This window comes from Ovis aries, chromosome 2 (assembly GCF_016772045.2).
Source record: "Ovis aries strain OAR_USU_Benz2616 breed Rambouillet chromosome 2, ARS-UI_Ramb_v3.0, whole genome shotgun sequence".
In the NCBI taxonomy this organism is placed as follows: Eukaryota; Metazoa; Chordata; class Mammalia; order Artiodactyla; family Bovidae; genus Ovis; species Ovis aries.
In genome coordinates, this window is record NC_056055.1 from 36917246 (window position 1) to 36935045 (window position 17800).

General features: G+C 49.7%; 2 protein-coding genes across 5 annotated transcripts; one reads left to right on the forward strand and one right to left on the reverse strand.

The window, feature by feature from the left end:
- Positions 1 to 921: 921 nt before the first annotated feature.
- GALT (galactose-1-phosphate uridylyltransferase) lies at positions 922 to 4273 on the reverse strand. Of its 3 annotated transcripts, none has more exons than XM_004004123.5 (11): positions 4120 to 4273; positions 3675 to 3844; positions 3327 to 3402; positions 3188 to 3236; positions 2934 to 3063; positions 2724 to 2780; positions 2443 to 2565; positions 2030 to 2162; positions 1844 to 1927; positions 1377 to 1531; positions 922 to 1094 (listed from the first exon to the last, which is right to left on the reverse strand). In XM_004004123.5, the coding sequence occupies exons 1-11, from the start codon at positions 4142 to 4144 to the stop codon at positions 1014 to 1016; spliced, it is 1083 nt and encodes a 360-aa protein (XP_004004172.1). In that variant the 5' UTR covers positions 4145 to 4273; the 3' UTR covers positions 922 to 1013. The 3 variants fall into 3 exon arrangements, with proteins under 3 accessions (XP_004004172.1, XP_011973324.1, XP_042099015.1); XM_012117934.4 differs by having other exon boundaries at positions 4038 to 4273; XM_042243081.1 differs by having other exon boundaries at positions 4016 to 4273.
- Positions 4274 to 11169: 6896 nt separating this feature from the next.
- SIGMAR1 (sigma non-opioid intracellular receptor 1) lies at positions 11170 to 17119 on the forward strand. Of its 2 annotated transcripts, none has more exons than XM_015093060.3 (4): positions 11170 to 11415; positions 11548 to 11748; positions 11882 to 11974; positions 16848 to 17119. In XM_015093060.3, exons 1-4 carry the CDS (start codon positions 11265 to 11267, stop codon positions 16898 to 16900), a joined length of 498 nt encoding a protein of 165 aa, XP_014948546.2. In that variant the 5' UTR covers positions 11170 to 11264; the 3' UTR covers positions 16901 to 17119. The 2 variants fall into 2 exon arrangements, with proteins under 2 accessions (XP_014948546.2, XP_012010245.3); XM_012154855.4 differs by lacking the exon at positions 16848 to 17119 and adding an exon at positions 12897 to 13942.
- Positions 17120 to 17800: the final 681 nt, after the last annotated feature.

Consider the following 17800-nt stretch of genomic DNA (forward strand, 5'->3'; position numbering starts at 1 on the left):
TCCTGGGTTGTATGACTTGTTATTCCCGCAGTTACAGTCTTGCCAGGGAAACAGGTCCAGAGAAGCGTGGCTGGACCGAGGGTCACTCTGCATATCATGCCCTCTTTCCAGGCCTCAGGGCTCCTAACTCTGGCAGCCCTGCCCTGCCAGGGCTATCTTCCATCCTCTGCAATGACTGGGGCACAGGGGCAACAGAGGTGTGCAGACACTATGCATACATGCTGCATGTGGGAGTCTGGAAAGGCCAAGGACAAAAAGCCACGTACACGTTCCCTGCCCGCCCATTCAGCCTCTGTGGGCTGGAGCAGAGCCAAGATGCAGCCACTCACAAAGCCAGGGTTCTGGCCAGCGGCCCAGTGTCTGGCCACTGACCACTGGGACTAGGATCCTCCTCGCCTGATGCCCACCAAACCCTCAGTCCCAGGCGTGGTGAGTTGACACCCTAGGGATGGTGCAAGGGAGGCTCTGGTTTTCCCAAAGCCTCAGCCAAAGATAAGAACAAAGGATTCTAAAACAATTTTAAACTGGGCTGCCTTGTTACCCTAGGAGTAAAAGACTCTAAGCCACATATGACATTGAGTATTAATTCTGTTCAGAGATTTGGGGCAAAGGAGAGGTGGGGAGGTCGCACTCTTAAATTTTTGCACATCTCTTGGAGTCACAGGTTCAATCCCTGGGTCGGGAAGGTCCACTTGGAGGAGGAAATGGCAACTCACTCCAGTATTCCTGCTTGGAAAATTCCATGGACCGAGGAACCTGGCGGGTTACAGTCCAAAGGGTCGCAAAGAGTCGGACACAACTGAGCGACTGAGTAAGCAAAAAAGTTGACAAAGAAAGTTGTGGCTGGAGCTATGCCTTCAGCCTTTAACCCCAGACCCCCAGGGATCAGAGTTCACACTCCTCTGGCATTAGAATATGTGATTAAAGTTTGAGAAGCATAGTTTTATTGATCCCACATCTGCCCAAATTCTAAGCCCTGGTTCCTCAGGCAGAAGGCCCTGTGGTCAGCGTGGTCAGGCGATGGCTGCTGTCTCCCTGTCCTTCTGCCCCAGGCGGTAATGAACCTCAGGAAGTGCCCTTAGTCTCTCTGCAGCCTGGAAGGGGGAAAGGGGATAATTAGGGAGAGTAATGTTTGCCCAGAATGGGGTATGGAGTTCAGATGTGCGAGAAGACACTAGACACTGGGGAGGGTGTGTGGGACAGGGAGGTTGGTGAGAAGGACTGCTGGAATAGCCAGAGATGAAGCAGTTGAGCAGCTCTGGAGTCCCCAGGAATACCCAAGTTATGGGGGGTTTTAGGGTCATGATTGTTGCGATCCCTTGAGGAAACAGGAGAGAAAAGGGGACCCAAGGATCCAGAGTGTTCCAAATCCTGACCTGCTCCGGGGTGAGGTCCCTCTGGGCCTGGGCAAGCATTTCATAGCCAACCATGAACTTCCGAACTGTAGCAGAGCGCAAGAGTGGAGGGTAATAATGAGCATGTAGCTGCCAGTGGTCCCAGTTGGCTCCAGCCTCTGATCCTGTGGGAGCCCCTGACAGAAAGAAGGCAGAGATGATTAGGAAAGGTCCTTTGTTAGTTCTTCAGCCTAGCTCCCCAAACCGTAGCAGGTACCTGAAAACTACATCTCCCAGCATTCTCTGCCAGAGAGACAAGGCACCAGAAAGTGCACTGGGAGACACAGTTTCACTAAGTTCGCGTCTCCACCCTCAGTTCCGGCTTATCTGCTCTGAATTCTTCCCCAGCAAGTGTTCCAAGGCCTGCTGGGAGTTTCAGTCCACTAAGCTGGGACCCAGGAGCCCAGAAATGGCGTTGGGGATAGATATGGATGCTCTGGAAGCCTCACCGTGCCAGCCCATGGAGTAGGGGAAGGATGTCTCAAATAGGTTGTCATACTTGGTCAAGAGCTTCTTCATGATGGAGGACAGATCTGGAATCAGAGCCTGACTCTCAGTCTGGGGTGCAGATGCTGTCCCCCCCAGAGCCATCCCCAGCCAAAACCTGGCCCCAGGGGCCCAGCTGGGAGACTCACCGTCACGCTCAGCAGGAGTCAGCTCAGGCAGCCGCCGCACATGCCGACGGGGCAGCAGTAGTGTCTGGAAGGGCCACACTGCCCAAAAGGGGACCAGCACTAACCAGTGTTCACTAGTTAGGACCAGACGTTCCTAGGCCAACCCAATGGAAATGATGTCATCAAGGTGGGTGTGAGGAGACCAGCAAATAGGTAAAGGAAGACCAAAAAACCTATGAAGAAACTGATGGCTTTTCACCACCTCTATCACTATCACCCTAGTCTAAGCCTTCATTATCTTTCTTTTAGCTTATTGCTGTGTCCTCCTAGCAAGTCTCTCTGCTACTTCCCTTCTACCCTTCTCCTTCACACACCTCTCCTTTTGGGGTGAGGCTAGGGGCTTCTTAGGGACACAAGATTTGGCTTTCTCCCACCTTCCTGAGCAGCTCCTGGCGGCCATACTCCACGAGCAGGGGCTCTCCATGCTGACTCTGATAGGCCCGCTGACATCGCTCCTCACGCTGGGCAACATCTGGCAGGAAGCTGCTGGCCCACACCTGTCAAGGGGCAGTAGAAGTGCAGGCAGATCCTTCACCCCCTGAGCCTCCACATCAGTAGCATACTTCCTCTGGCCCTTCCCTTACTCCAGGTCCCCACCCCACAATGCTGGGTTGGACTCAGCCCAGATATCTATGGAAGCCCCTCACACTCTTACCTGGCAGTGGGGATGGGGGTTAGAACAGCCCATCATGGCTCCTTTGTTTTCAAAGATCTACGAGGTAGGAGTAGGGAGCTTTATAGCCAAAAAGACACCAAGTCAACCCCTCGCGACCACAGCCCATGGAAATAAAAGTGCCAATTCCCAGAACCAAATTGTACCACCCCTTCCCTTCCTCTCTACTAGAGAGGGGGCAACTTCACAGACCTGCACCCAAGGGTACTGGGCACCCAGTTCCTCTGTGACTGAGGCCCAAGCATCAACGACAGCTCGGATTTCGGGGACCGACATGAGTGGCAGTGTCACATCCGACCAGGGGTGGAAGCACATGACCTTACTAGGTGGTGAAGGAAGGAGAGATGACATAGGTATAGGGCTTGCTGTGTTGGGGGTAGGGCCCAATCCTAGTATTCAGTCCAGGCCCCAGGTTGAAGGGTGTAAGAGTAGAAATTCATTGTTACCAAACTCCTCGAGCAGCCTCTGCTTGGAAAAGGGGGTGATCACTGGGTCCTAAGATAAAGGGGTATTACTCTATGCAGCAGAAGTCCCCCACCAAGGTACAACCTCTTTGCTCCCCAACAGCACCTAGAACCAGGTTACCTGGACTAGGGGCATCAGGCTGCAGAGCTGGGAAGTCGTTGTCAAACAGGAAGGTGCCTTCATAGTCAGGATTCACCTACAGACAAGGATGGGCTAGAAGCCTTTGCTGGCCTATACCACCAGTCATCTGGTGGGTCTCAAGGTTATAAGTAGGTGGGGAAGGCCACTCTGAGGTCAAAAAGACTTGGTGGGATATGACCCGGAAGGAGGTCCACTCCCCCTGTGAGATGAAGGGTTAGGGTCCATTCCTTTGTGGGGTGAAGGGGAGCTGTAAGGGAAAGGAGATGGAGCTACTCCCCCTACTCCCACTCCCCGCCAAGCCTGCAGATGTAGTATCTAAAGACTGACCTCTCCATTGGCCCGTGTGGCCCCCGGACAGAGAGGGTTGTGGGGGTCATGGCGGGGTACTGTCGTCGGAAGCGGGGGCTCTACCTGCCCCTGCCAGGGACGCTTCATGCGGTGCGCTGACACCAGCACCCACTCATCTTGTAGCGGGTTGTAGCGGATATGCTGATGCTCTGGCGGCAGAGAGTCCAGATCAGTCACAAAGCTCTCCGCCCCCTTCTCCCCTGCAGAAGGCCCAAGCTCGGATGCACCCTCTTGGCCCCACCCTGCTCAAGAGCTAAAGGCCGGAGCTGCGCCAATTAGCCTGCAGCCCCAACACCGGCGTATCCCTTCGCCGCGCGTGCCTGGACCGGTGGGCGCGCCGACCTGCGGGCAGGGACGACAACTTCCTAAGGAAGAGGAGGGTTCAGTTTCGCGTCCCAGCGAGTCCCGGCCGCCCGGCAGTTACCGCTTGCCCGAAAGGTTGTGGCCATGGCGTCCGCCTCTAACGCCTGCTGGCGCTGCTCAGGACACGCTCCGCGGCGCGACTGGAGGCCACAAAGGGGGAGGTATCGTCTGGAACTTGGAGCTTGCTCACTTCGCCCCCATTGCCTCGTCTGTCTGGCCCCGCCCCGGCCTCGATGATTGAACAGCCGCCGGCACGTGACAGCCCAAGGGTCCGCCCTACCACCTGGGGGCGGGGCTCAGGACTGACTACCCCTACAGGGGGCGACTCTGATGATCCCACTCTAGAGCCAAAGCCACTAACTACCCTGAAACAGCCTCTGTGAAACTGCTTACTACAGATCCCTCAGCTCCAGGATGCTTAAAAGACTTCTTTGCTGCATTAAGTCATTTGGTCATTCATTCAGCAAATATTTACCTACTGAGCATCTACCGCGTGCCAGGAACCTAGGCTCCATGTGGCGGAAAAGGATGTCCCTGTGTGCACAAGCCATAGTCTCAGCCCTCCCAGAGCTGATATTCTAGGATAGGTAAGGGTATAACCCTGGATCCACAATCACCTCACTTACCTGTTCAGTGACTCTGGTGGAGGAAGAGCAAGGGGATGGGGTATGGGGCTGTGGGGTTTGATCTGCTTCACCTAAACCCTGGCTTCAGGAACTACTTAGAGTAGTGGGTACCTCACTGTAACCATATGCTAGCCCCACCAGGCAGCAGAAACAGGCTTGGGGAAAGGGGGCTAACCATATTCTCTCTGTGTGTCATATATACAGACACACACAAAGCACAGGAAGTGGTCAGGGTAAGAAGGCTATAAGAAATCTGAAATTGTGGGGAGGACAGGACTATCAGTAGCTCCAACGACCATCTGGGTGAGGTCAGGAGTGTTTCCTTTGCACAATCCTGTCCCTTCTCCAACTTTTCCTTGGATCAAACCAGTTGGCTAAAACTAGAATAAATATCAAATTAATTCCTCCCCTGGCACTTTATAGAGTCATCTAAATATTGCCTGAACCTCCTCCCCATTTCGCAGTGGAGAACAGACACCTCAAGTTCATCCAGAGGATAAGTGGCCAAACTGAGATGTGGACCCAAGTTTACAAGCTCTTCCTGATGCTTTGAAATGTCTCTGAGACTTCAGTGAGCTTGCCTTTCTTTCTTCCTTTTTTTTTTTTTTTTTTTTTCTGGCACACCACTCACAGGATGGTCAGTTCCCTAACCAAGGATTGAACCTGAGTCATGGCAGTGAGAGCCCAGAATCCTAAACACTGGGCCACCAGGGAACTCCCTCAGTGAACCTTAAGACAGAAACCTAGTGAGCTAGGAGCTGGGCAATAGCAGGAAGGCCCCTTCCCCCAAGCCACACCAGGTCAAGCCAGGTGTTTTGCTGAGCTCAGATGTAAAAACTAGGTCTTAGGTCATTTACCTTATCTCTGCCCCGGGGGCCTCAGACTGAAATCTAAAGCCCACCACTAGAGGGCAGGGAGCTGAGAAACCAGAGCTTTATATATCCCATTTGGCTACCCATGAAATAGGGAGCGGCTGCCCTTCAGTCGTGTCTGACTCTGTGCGACCCCATAGATGGCAGCCCGCCAGGCTCCCCTGTCCCTGGGATTCTCCAGGCAAGAATACTGGAGTGGGTTGCCATTTCCTTCTCCAATGCATGAAAGTGAAATAGGGAGGGAAAGGGATAAAAAAAATCTGCTTTTTGTGGAAAGGGCATGTTGTCTGCTAACAATAAATATTGCCACTGCAGCAGCCACTGTAACTGACCCCACAGTGGTGTGCCCAGAGGGGAGTCCAGGATGAAGAAAAACAGGAAGGGTTATGTGCTTTAAAAAAAAAAAAAAAACTATTTATTTTATTTATTTTTGGTCACACCACATGGCATACGGGATCTTAATCCTCTGACCAGGGATCAAACCCATTCCCCCTGCAGTGGAGGCACAGACCACTGGACTACCAGGCAGTTTCCAAATATTCAGCCTTTTTTTTTTTTTGCCATAGTATGTGAGATCTTAGTTCCAGGGCCACAGATCCATCCTGCATTCCCTGCATTGGAAGCATGAAGTCTTAACCAATGGACTGCCAGGGAAGGCCCAGCAATATGTGCTTTGGTTACTGGTTTCTGTCTGACTTACTTCACTTAGTTTGATAATCTCTAGGTCCATCTGTGTTGCCATTATTTCATCCTTTTTTTATGGCTGAGTAATATTACACTGTGTTGGAGAAGGCAATGGCACCCCACTCCAGTACTCTTGCCTGGAAAATCCCATGGACGGAGGAGCCTGGTAGGCTGCAATCCATGGGGTCGCTAAGAGTTGGACACGACTGAGCGACTACTTTCACTTTTCACTTTGATGCATTGGAGAAGGAAATGACAACCCACTCCAGTGTTCTTGCCTGGAGAATCCCAGGGATGGCGGAGCCCGGTAGGCTGCCGTCTATGGGGTCACACAGAGTCGGACACGACTGAATGACTTAGCAGCAGCAGCAGCGATATTACATTGTAAATATGTACCACATCTTCTTTATCCATGTCAATGGACAATTAGGTTGACTCCATGTCTTGGCTATTATAAAGAGTGTTGCAATGAACATTAGGATACTTGCATCTTTTCTCTTTTTAATATAATTTTATTTATTTGTTTTTGGCTGTGTTGGGTCTTCACTACTTTTTGTTGTGTGGGCTTTCTCTAGTTGAAGTTAGCAGGGGATACTCTTTGTTCTGGTGCATGAGCTTCTCATTGTGGTGGCTTCTCTTGTTGCAGGGCATAGGCTCTAGGCTCTCAGGCTTCCATAGTTGCAGCAGGTGGGCTCAGTAGTTACGGCGCACAGGCTTAGCTGCTCTGCCACATGTAGAATCTTCCTGCACCAGAGGTAGAACCCGTGTCCCCTGTATTAGCAGGCAGATTCTTATCCAGTACGCCACCAGAGAAGACAGCAAGCATCTTTTCGAATTATTATTTTATCTGGATATATGCCAAGGAGTGGGATTGCTGGATCATGTGGTAGCTCTATTTTTATTTTTTAGGGAACCTCCATACTGTTCCCCATAGTGGCTGTACCAGTTTACATTCCCACCAACAGGATAGGAAGGTTCCCTTTTCTCCACATCCTGTCCTGAATTTATTTATAGACAATTTGATCATGGCCATTCTGACCCGTGTGATATCATACTTTAGTGTGGTTTTGATTTGCATCTCTGTAACAACTAGCCTTTCTCTTTTTCTAAAACAGTGTGTGCTGGAGAAGATTTCTGAAAGACCAGGTAGGGGAGCTGCAGACCTAGACAGTCCCAGAGGACTCTTCCTAAAACAGCATGGCAGAGACCAGAGTTTTGGGCTAGTCCCTGCTACTCGGGACACTAAAGAATGGTCAGTTCAGGAGTGTCACAGAAGCCAGAGCCAATACAAAAACATGTTCCCTCAGTCTTGCAATAATCCCTTTCTAAATCTTTCCCTTCTTACTTAAAAGTATCTCAAAAAAAAAAAAAGTCCATCTTCCCAGCCTCTACTCTTATCTGCACAGTACACTGTAACAAGTCTTTTGCCCTTTAGTAACCAGGAAAAATAATCTTAGTTGCTGTAACAAACAACTCGCAAACTCAGTGGCTTAGCACCATACTCCACTGAGGGAGAGAGGAAGCGCTCTGTCCCATGCAACATTCAGAATTCTCTACTCACTGCTTAACTGTATGTAACTATGATAATAGATAAGGCAAGAGAGAATGTGTCAATAATTTTACAGATTTTAGGAGCCAGACCTTGAAATGGCATACATCATTTCTGCCTATACTTCACTGGCATCATTTCTGCCTATACTTCTCACCTAACTACTGAGTAGACTGGAATATAATCTGGCCGCCCAAGAGCAAAAGGAATGGATATGTGAATGTACAGCAACCTCTCCGCTACATGTCCTTCCTGAGAAACTGAGTGACCATTTCCCATCATTTAATAGGACCACTCAATTATATTTGACTGTGTTGACCTCTCATTCCATCATTCTCATGGGTGAGGCTACAGTTTTCCAATTCTCTTCTCCTTTATGTTTTATTTCTATAACTAGCACATGACAAATTGAAAAAAGTAGGGAAAACCGCTAGACCATTCAGGTATGACCTAAATCAAATCCCTTATGATTATACAGTGGAAGTGAGAAATAGATTTAAGGGCCTACATCTGATAGATAGAGTGCCTGATGAACTATGGAATGAGGTTCGTGACATTGTACAGGAGACAGGGATCAAGACCATCCCCATGGAAAAGAAATGCAAGAAAGCAAAATGGCTGTCTGGGGAGGCCTTACAAATAGCTGTGAAAAGAAGAGAGGTGAAAAGCAAAGGAGTAAAGGAAAGATATAAGCATCTGTATGCAGAGTTCCAAAGAATACCAAGAAGAGATAAGAAAGCCTTCTTCAGCGATCAATGCAAAGAAATCAAGGAAAACAACAGAATGGGAAATACTAGAGATCTCTTCAAGAAAATTAGAGATACCAAGGGAACATTTCATGCAAAGATGGGCTTGATAAAGGACAGAAATGGTATGGACCTAACAGAAGCAGAAGATATTAAGAAGAGGTGGCAAGAATACACAGAAGAACTGTACAAAAAAGATCGTCATGACCCAGATAACCATGACGATGTGATCACTAATCTAGAGCCAGACATCTTGGAATGTGAAGTCAAGTGGGCCTTAGAAAGCATCACTATGAACAAAGCTAGTGGAGGTGATGGAATTCCAGTTGAGCTGTTTCAAATCCTGAAAGATGATGCTGTGAAAGTGCTGCACTCAGTATGCCAGCAAATTTGGAAAACTCAGCAGTGGCTACAGGACTGGAAAAGGTCAGTTTTCATTCCAATCCCAAAGAAAGGCAATGCCAAAGAAGGCTCAAACTACTGCACAATTGCACTCATCTCACATGCTAGTAAAGTAACTCTCAAAATTCTCCAAGCCAGGCTTCAGCAATATGTGAACCGTGAACTTCCAGATGTTCAAGCTGGTTTTAGAAAAGGCAGAGGAACCAGAGTTCAGATTGCCAACATCCGCTGGACCATGGAAAAAGCAAGAGAGTTCCAGAAAAACATCTATTTCTGCTTTATTGACTATGCCAAAGCCTTTGACTGTGTGGATCACAATAAACTGTGGAAAATTCTGAAAGAAATGGGAATACCAGACTACCTGACCTGCCTCTTGAGAAATCTGTATGCAGGTCAGGAAGCAACAGTTAGAACTGGACGTGGAACAACAGACTGGTTCCAAATAGGAAAAGGAGTACATCAAGGCTGTATATTGTCACCCTACTTATTTAACTTATATGCAGAGTACATCATGAGAAATCCTGGGCTGGAAGAAACACAAGCTGGAATCAAGATTGCCGGAGAAATCTCAATAACCTCAGATATGCAGATGACACCACCCTTATGGCAGAAAGTGAAGAGGAACTAAAAAGCCTGTTGATGAAAGTGAAAGAGGAGAGCGAAAAAGTTGGCTTAAAGCTCAATATTCAGAAAACAAAGATCATGGCATCCGGTCCCATCACTTCATGGGAAATAGATGGGGAAACAGTAGAAACAGTGTCGGACTTTATTTTGGGGGGCTCCAAAATCACTGCAGATGGTGACTGCAGCCATGAAATTAAAAGACGCTTACTCCTTGGAAGAAAAGTTATGACCAACCTAGATAGTATATTGAAAAGCAGAGACATTACTTTGCCGACTAAGGTCCATCTAGCCAAGGCTATGGTTTTTCCTGTGGTCATGTATGGATGTGAGAGTTGGACTGTGAAGAAGGCTGAACGCCAAATAATTGATGCTTTTGAACTGTGGTGTTGGAGAAGACTCTTGAGTTCCTTGGACTGCAAGGAGATCCAACCAGTCCATTCTGAAGGAGATCAGCCCTGGGATTTCTTTGGAAGGAGTGATGCTAAAGCTGAAACTCCAGTACTTTGGCCACCTCATGCGAAGAGTTGACTCATTGGAAAAGACTCTGATGCTGGGAGGGATTGGGGGCAGGAGGAGAAGGGGACAACAGAGGATGAGACGGCTGGATGGCATCGCTGACTTGATAGACGTGAGTCTGAGTGAACTCCGGCAGATAGTGATGGACAGGGAGGCCTGGCATGCTGCGATTCATGGGGTCGCAAAAAGACACGACTGAGCGACTGAACTGAACTGAACTGAACTGAGCACATGACACCACATGCCAGACTCTAATTGCTTTGTAAATATTAACTGGTTTAGTCTTCATCACAATAAACGATGTACTTTTATTCATCCCATTTTACAGATGAGAAAATTGAGTTACAAAGAGTTTAAACAACTTGTCCAAGATCACACAACTAGTAGGTGGCAGAGGCCAGGTTTTTAATCCAGTCAGTCTTTCTTATCACCGCACTATGCTGCCTTTTTTCTGCTGCTTCTGCTTCTCTTTATCACTCTCCCGCGGCTGATAACCTTCAGTTGGTTTACAAGGCCCTCCTCTCACATTTTGTGCTTCTGAATAAAGAACTGTCGGCCCCCGGAAAACCCCACGCTGTGTCTCTCCTCCATGCCTTTGCTCTTGGAGAAGGTCTCACTGGCTCACTGCAATGCCCTTCCCATCTCTCTTAAAGACACTGTCACCGCCTCCAAAAGCCTTGCATACGTTCCCAAGTTGAACAGCCTCCTTCCCACCATCTGTGCTAACAAAGGCGGGCATTTACCATCACAAGTCCCGGAAGGCTCTGCTTCCGGGTTCACCTGCTTCACCAGTCAGTGAGCGCAGGAGGGCCAGTCCCTTCTGCGTTTCACCGCCATCCTGTCCTACCGCAAGTAGGACGGCAGCAGGACGACAGTAGGAGAGACCCCGCCTAGAGGCCCAAAGGCCGGCAGCTCGGAGGGCTTGGCCCCGCCCCCTCGCCTGACGCGTGCGGCGGCTCCCCGCCCCCTCGGAGCTCCCGGCTCCCCGCTCCCGGAGAGATAATGGTTCAACCCGAGAGGCGGTGCCCCGGCGCCCTGGCAGTTCCGATTGGCCAGGGCAAGCCGTACCACGGCGGTCGCGGGGGAACGGGTAGTGGACCGCGCGCCGCAGACTCGGAGGCAGTGAGAGTCGCAGCCTCCCGCCTCGGCACCCTCTAGCGCTGCACTGTGCCAGGCCACCCACCGGGATGTGCTGGGCCGTGGGCCGGCGGTGGGCGTGGGCCGCGCTGCTCCTGGCGGTCGCGGCTGTGCTAGCCCAGGTGGTCCGGCTCTGGCTGGGCACTCAGAGCTTCGTCTTCCAGCACGAAGAGATAGCGCAGCTGGCTCGGCAGTACGCGGGTGAGCCGGCGGGTGAACGGGTGGAGGACCACGGGGTTGGGGCGGGCCGGGCCGAGCTGGAGGTTCCGGGGGCACCGTTTCCCAGTTCCGGACCGGTGCTGGCCCTGACTCTTGTTCCTCTACCCCCGCCAGGGCTGGACCACGAGCTGGCCTTCTCTCGGCTGATCGTGGAGCTGCGGCGGCTGCACCCGGGCCACGTGCTGCCCGACGAGGACCTGCAGTGGGTGTTCGTGAACGCGGGAGGCTGGATGGGCGCCATGTGCCTTCTGCACGCCTCCCTGTCCGAGTACGTGCTGCTCTTCGGCACCGCTCTGGGCTCTAGCGGCCACTCGGGTCAGTGCTGGCAGCGGGCCGGACTGGGAGGCTGGGGCTGTACTAAGGCCCATGCCCTCCTTTCTGCCGTTTGGCCAAGCCGTAGGATGCTACGGATACCCTGGTACTCAGTGTCCATTTGATTGTTCCTCAGGGCGCTACTGGGCTGAGATCTCGGATACCATCATCTCTGGCACCTTCCACCAGTGGAGAGAGGGTACTACTAAAAGTGAGGTCTTCTACCCAGGTGGGTAGGGTGACTTTGTCAGAGAGGTGGGTCTTTTCATTCTTGGGTACCTGTAGCTGGGGGAAGGAGCGATGCCATGGAAAAGGGGGTGCATTGAGGGGCCCTCCACCTAGTTCCTTTGCCCTCCAGGTAAGCCACAGGTGGTTGGTGAGGCAGTGTTGAGGGTTTCTGTGACTTTTCCCCTGTCCAAGTGGAAACATAACCTCCTGTTAACCATGTCTGATTTTTAATCATCCAGTATTCCCAGCAGTTACTGGAGTCAGTTGGGTAATCAGAAATGCTGTCATGCCCCAAGACAAGGCAGACAGTTGTCTCCCCTTTTTTGTATAATGAAGCATTTGGACTGCTGAGTAACTTTGGTGTTGAATGTTACAAGCATGGCAGGCATGAGATTTCCCTGACAGTCCAGTGGTTACAACTGCACTCCCAGTGCAGGGGGCATGGGTCAGATCCCTTGTCAGGGAACTAAGATCCTGCATACTGCACAGCACAGCAAAAAAAAAAAAAAACAACCACCAAGTGTGGCAGGTATTGTAATTGAACAGCTACATTTCTCAGAAAGCCTAGCAAGTTTCATATTCATCTCACCCTATCTAATAGGCCCAGCCCAAGTTTAGCTAAAGTTCTGCTTGACATGACTGAGGCTTGGGAATGCAGACTTCCATGGCTCCCAGACAGTGGTGCGGGGCCAAGTGAGATTTCCCCCACTAGAGGACATGAGCCAGGTGATACCACAACGGAAAGTTCAGGAGTGGCCACCTTAGCCCCTTACCTAACCAAACCAGTGAGGTAAAGCTTTTCCTTTCCTGAAGTTGCCTGTCCATTCCCTACCCCTAGAGAGCCTATAGGCCAGGGGTGGGGGTGGCCATGGAAGGGGAGGGCAGGGCCCGGATCCTCAGGTGGTTGCTCCCTGTCCCCCCAGGGGAGACAGTGGTGCACGGGCCTGGTGAGGCAACGGCTGTGGAGTGGGGGCCAAACACATGGATGGTGGAGTATGGCCGGGGTGTCATCCCCTCTACCCTGGGCTTCGCACTGGCTGACACTGTCTTCAGCACCCAGGACTTCCTCACCCTCTTCTACACTCTTCGAGCCTATGCCCGGGGCCTTCGGCTGGAACTCACCACCTACCTCTTCGGCCAGGACGCCTGACCAGCCAGGCCTGAAGGAGGACCTGTGGATGGACAGGAGCGGGCGGGCCCGCACACATCCACTTGCTGGAGCCCATGTGAACAGACAGGAACATACCACACGCAGATACTGAGTTCCTGATGTATGAGCAGAGACATACATGCTTATACAACCAAACATAGAGAGTCATGGGAATACATGAGACACACATTCAGATACTGAATCCTGTGTGTATGGCAGCATTCACACCCATCCAGAGAGGGAGCCCCACGTGTACCAAGGGAGCCAGGCATGTTCCAGCACACATCCCACAAGCTCGACTCACTAACTCAGGCCTCTCCAGAATCTCTCTGCCCCTAGTCAGAGCTCTGGAGTTAGGGATGGGGGTGGCTATTTCAAACTGCCTGGGTCTGAACCTGCAGCCCAGCAGCCATTGCTTAGGGGGGATAGGGGAGAAGAAGGGCTGCCTTTGGAGGCTCCCTTCACCTGCGGCTATGATTCCCTTCCCCTTCATCTCCCATCCTCACCATATGCCTTACCCCTTTTTGTTCCCCTGCTATGCAAGTACCCTCATGGTCTGTCCCCTACCCTTTGGAGAACCAGGAGAATGGAAAATGCTGAGGTCACACCTCCCTCCAGGGTATGATGGGGAAGCTGGCCTCAGCCCAGGGCCCACTGCTGGGACGAGTACCTGGACAGGTGGGCCCAGGTCCAAGGGGCTGTCGCTGGCCTAGAGAAAGCCTTTTCTGCGCACACACCCATCACAGCTTTTGGACACTGCCCTTGCTGCATTCTTTGTCCATCTGTCTATCTCTGTTAATAAAGACCTGTTGAACAGTTTCATTTCTTTTTGTGTCTGAGCAGCAGGAAAACCTCTAACTCTTGGAGGCCTCAAGAAGGTCTCTCCCTCACTGTGTGATTCAGTTTATATGACAGCGGCTTTTTACTCAATACTTAAAGTGTTCCCAGGAATCAGCTGCAGGCTCACTGACTCTATGGATTATTGTGCCCAATCCCCAGAGATCAGTTCTGGGTTGAGGCCTTGAGATCAGCATGTTTAATAAGTTTCTGCTCACCAAGTTTGAATGCCACAGTTTAAGAAATTCAAGGCTAACTGAGGTGTGTATCTTCCTCTTGGTGTCTTGGTCTTAGCTCTGCTAGTGCTGTTCTGGGAACAGTCCTGGGATTCCTACCCTGAATGACCACCGGGTGGCAGTGTGCAGCCACTTTTGAGCTGTAAGGCAGCGTCATTCTCCATCTGCTTTGTACTAGGTTTCCAGGGTAGCATGTTCACCTCCACCCAGAGCAAGAGTTCCTCCTCTCCAGTCTGCTTTTTCCAGGATCCCTTGCTTCGTTGGAGGCTCCCAGGAGTGGGCAGCAGGCACACTATCTGGTGATGTCTGAGGTAGTGACGGCTGGGACTAGGATGAGATCAGAGAGTTGCCTGAAGTGCACACTCCCACGGGCCCTGCACTTGCCTCACCCTCCTACCTTGCTCTGAGGTTGAGCAAGGCTCAGGCCTCACTTCTTCACACTCTAATATATTTAGAATGGAAGAAACATGGTTATAAAAAATGTCTTATTCTAAAAATGTGACATTCTAATGAACAAAAGTACAAAAGACTACATGTATAACCACTGAGAACATCAAAAGTCTAAATTGGTCACACAGAATGAATGTGAGGCCCAGGCAAGAATGCCTCCTGAGAGTCCACCACCACCGTGTCGGCCATGACGCCCTGGCTGCAGCCTCTCCGTTTGATCACAGGTTGCAAAGTCAAGCCTCAGAATTTCTCTCACTAGGAAACCCGCCTTTGCCTCTAGGCTTAGAGCCCACACCTATTAGGGACGCCCCAGCTCCCTGTGTCATTTCTTTCTTTCACAGAGGACTGAGCTCCGAGGCTCCTCCTCATCTCTGCTGCAACGTCCAGTGGTTATTTCTTCTCACTTTAACTTGACACAATCTTAAAATGCTCATGTCGCTCAGAGGACACTACTCTTCCTTCTTTGCCTCCTTTCCTAGATCTTGCTTATTTCCTCAACCTCTGACTTCCCAGGTCTATACTGCTCTGAGGTGATTGCAACCATTTCATGTCTTTAAATACCATCTAAGGAATCCCCTAGCAATCCAGTGGTTAGGACTTGAGGCTTCCACTGCTGGGGTCTGGGTTCAATCCTAGGTCAGGAAACTAAGATCCCACAAGCCACACGGGACAACCATAAATAAATAAGTACCACCTATATGCCTATAAACCAGCTATACTGAGATACAATTGATATGCAAGGTTTTATTAATTTTAAGGTATACAATGTAATAATTTGATAAATGTCTATATTATGAAATGATTACCACAAGTTGACATTAATCACCACACAGTCATAATTTTTTTCTTTTAATGAGAGGTTTCAGGATCTACTCTCTAAGCAACTTTCAAATATGCCATATAATCTTGTTGACTATAGTCAGTATGTTGTACATTACATCCCCAGGACTTACTTATCTTATAACTGGAAGTTTACCTTTTGACAGCTCTCATTTCTCCCCTGCCCCCACATGACCCCTAACCTCTGGCAACCACCAATCTGTTCTCTGTTTCTATGAGTTCAGTTTTTTGTTTTTTTAGAGTCTGCATTTAAGTGAGAATGTATAACATTTGTCTTTATCTGATTATTTCATTTCACATAATACTCTCAAAAATGAATAGATAAAGAAAATGTGGTATATACCTATAGGGAATATTATTCAGCCATGAAAAAGAAGGAAACCTTGCCATTTGCAACACTGGTTGGAACTTGAGGACCATCTGTGTGTCTTGATGAGTCATTTTTGGTCTCCTCTGAGCTCCAGATTCAGATAGCTGATTACTTTTATCTTCACTTGACCCCTTCACTTGGTCATCTAATTGGCATCTCAAAATGTTCAACACAAACTGATTTTTCTCCCAATCCTGCACCTCCTGCGGTCTTTATGGCCTCAGTTAAGAGCACCTCTACTTACCCAGGTGCTTTGGCCAAACACCTTGGAGTCATCTTGGATACCTTTCATTCTCTCACATTCTACATTCAAGACATCAACAGATCCTGTCAGATTTATCTTCAAAACATATTTATCATCTTACCACTCCTTGCCACCTCCACTGTTACCACCCTGGTACAAGCCATCATCATCTCTTGCCTGGATTACCGCAATGGCCTCCTAACTGAGCCTCATGCTTACATCCATCGTGGAAGGTCAGAGTCAGACTCAACAACCAGAGTCAGACTTTCACTCTTTGCTCAGCCATTTTCAATGGCTTCCCATCTCATCCAGTCCTTCACTGCCTCCAAGAACTTACTCAAAGGTCCATGTTACCTCTGACCAAACATCCAACTGGTCACCTTGGCCACTGTGTTCTAGATCAGTGGCCTTGCTTTTCTTCCAATACATCAAACTTCTACTTCAGGATATTTGCACCTGCTGTTCTGACTGCAAGGCTCTTCCCTAAGTATCTGGATGGCCTTTCCTCCCCTCCTTCAATTCCTGCTCAGTGAGTCCTTCCCTTAACATTGGGTAATATCAGCCCTTCTGTGTTGGTTTTCAAATAGTAAATTTTTGATACTCTTCCTTTTAAGAAGTGAAGCCTAATTCTCTTCCCCTTAAGTGTAGGCTGGACTTAGTTATGTACTTTTAACAAATAACATATGGCATAAGTGACAGTGTGTGACTTCTAAAACTAGGCTATAAAAAGCTCTCTTCCCTCTTTAGTCACTCTCTCTGGAGGAAACCAGCTGCCAGGTTGGGAGGACACTCGGACATGAGGTCCACTCTTATGGAGCGGCCCAGCTGGGGAGAACAGCCTCTTGCCAACAGCCATGCAAGCAAAGTGGATCCTCCAGTCCCAGCCAAACCTTCAAATCACTGCAGCCAACATCTTGACTACAACCTCATGAAAAACAGTCAGCACCCCTCAGCTAAGCCACTCTCGAATTCCTGATTCACAAAATAGTGAAAAAATAAATGCTGTTTCAAGCTGCTAAGTTTGAATGTAATTTGTTGCACAGTAATAGGTAACTAATACACTATTCCCTTTCTATTCCCTCAACCCAGATTTATTTTTCTCCATTTTGCTTATTATACACACTATATATTTCTCCCACTGGAATTATGCCACTATAATAGGGACTTTGTTATATTTACTCCTGTGTCCAACAGTGCCTTGCATAACGTAGGTGCTCCATAAGTATGTGTTGGATGAATGGAGGTTTAGATCTATCTACCTGTGAGGTACAGGCTCAGAGCAGGGCTATATACGGGTATAAAATGCCTTTCTTCTTCGCAGATGGAGAGAGAGAAAGAGAAACCAGGGTCCAGTCAGCTTATTCCTTCTCCTCTGCTCTTCCCCGTTGTGCCTTCCTAGCCTAGACCCATCCAGAGAAGGCAATGGCAACCCACTCCAGTACTCTTGCCTGGAAACTCCCATGGACGGAGGAGCCTGGTAGGCTGCAGTCCATGGGGTCGCTAAGGGTCGGACAGGACTGAGCGACTTCACTTTCACTTTTCACTTTCATGCATTGGAGAAGGAAATGGGAGCCCACTCCAGTATTCTTGCCTGGAGAATCCCAGGGACGGGGGAGCCTGGTGGGCTGCCGTCTATGGGGTCGCACAGAGTCGGACACGACTGAAGCGACGCAGCAGCAGCAGCAGCAGCAGCAGCAGCA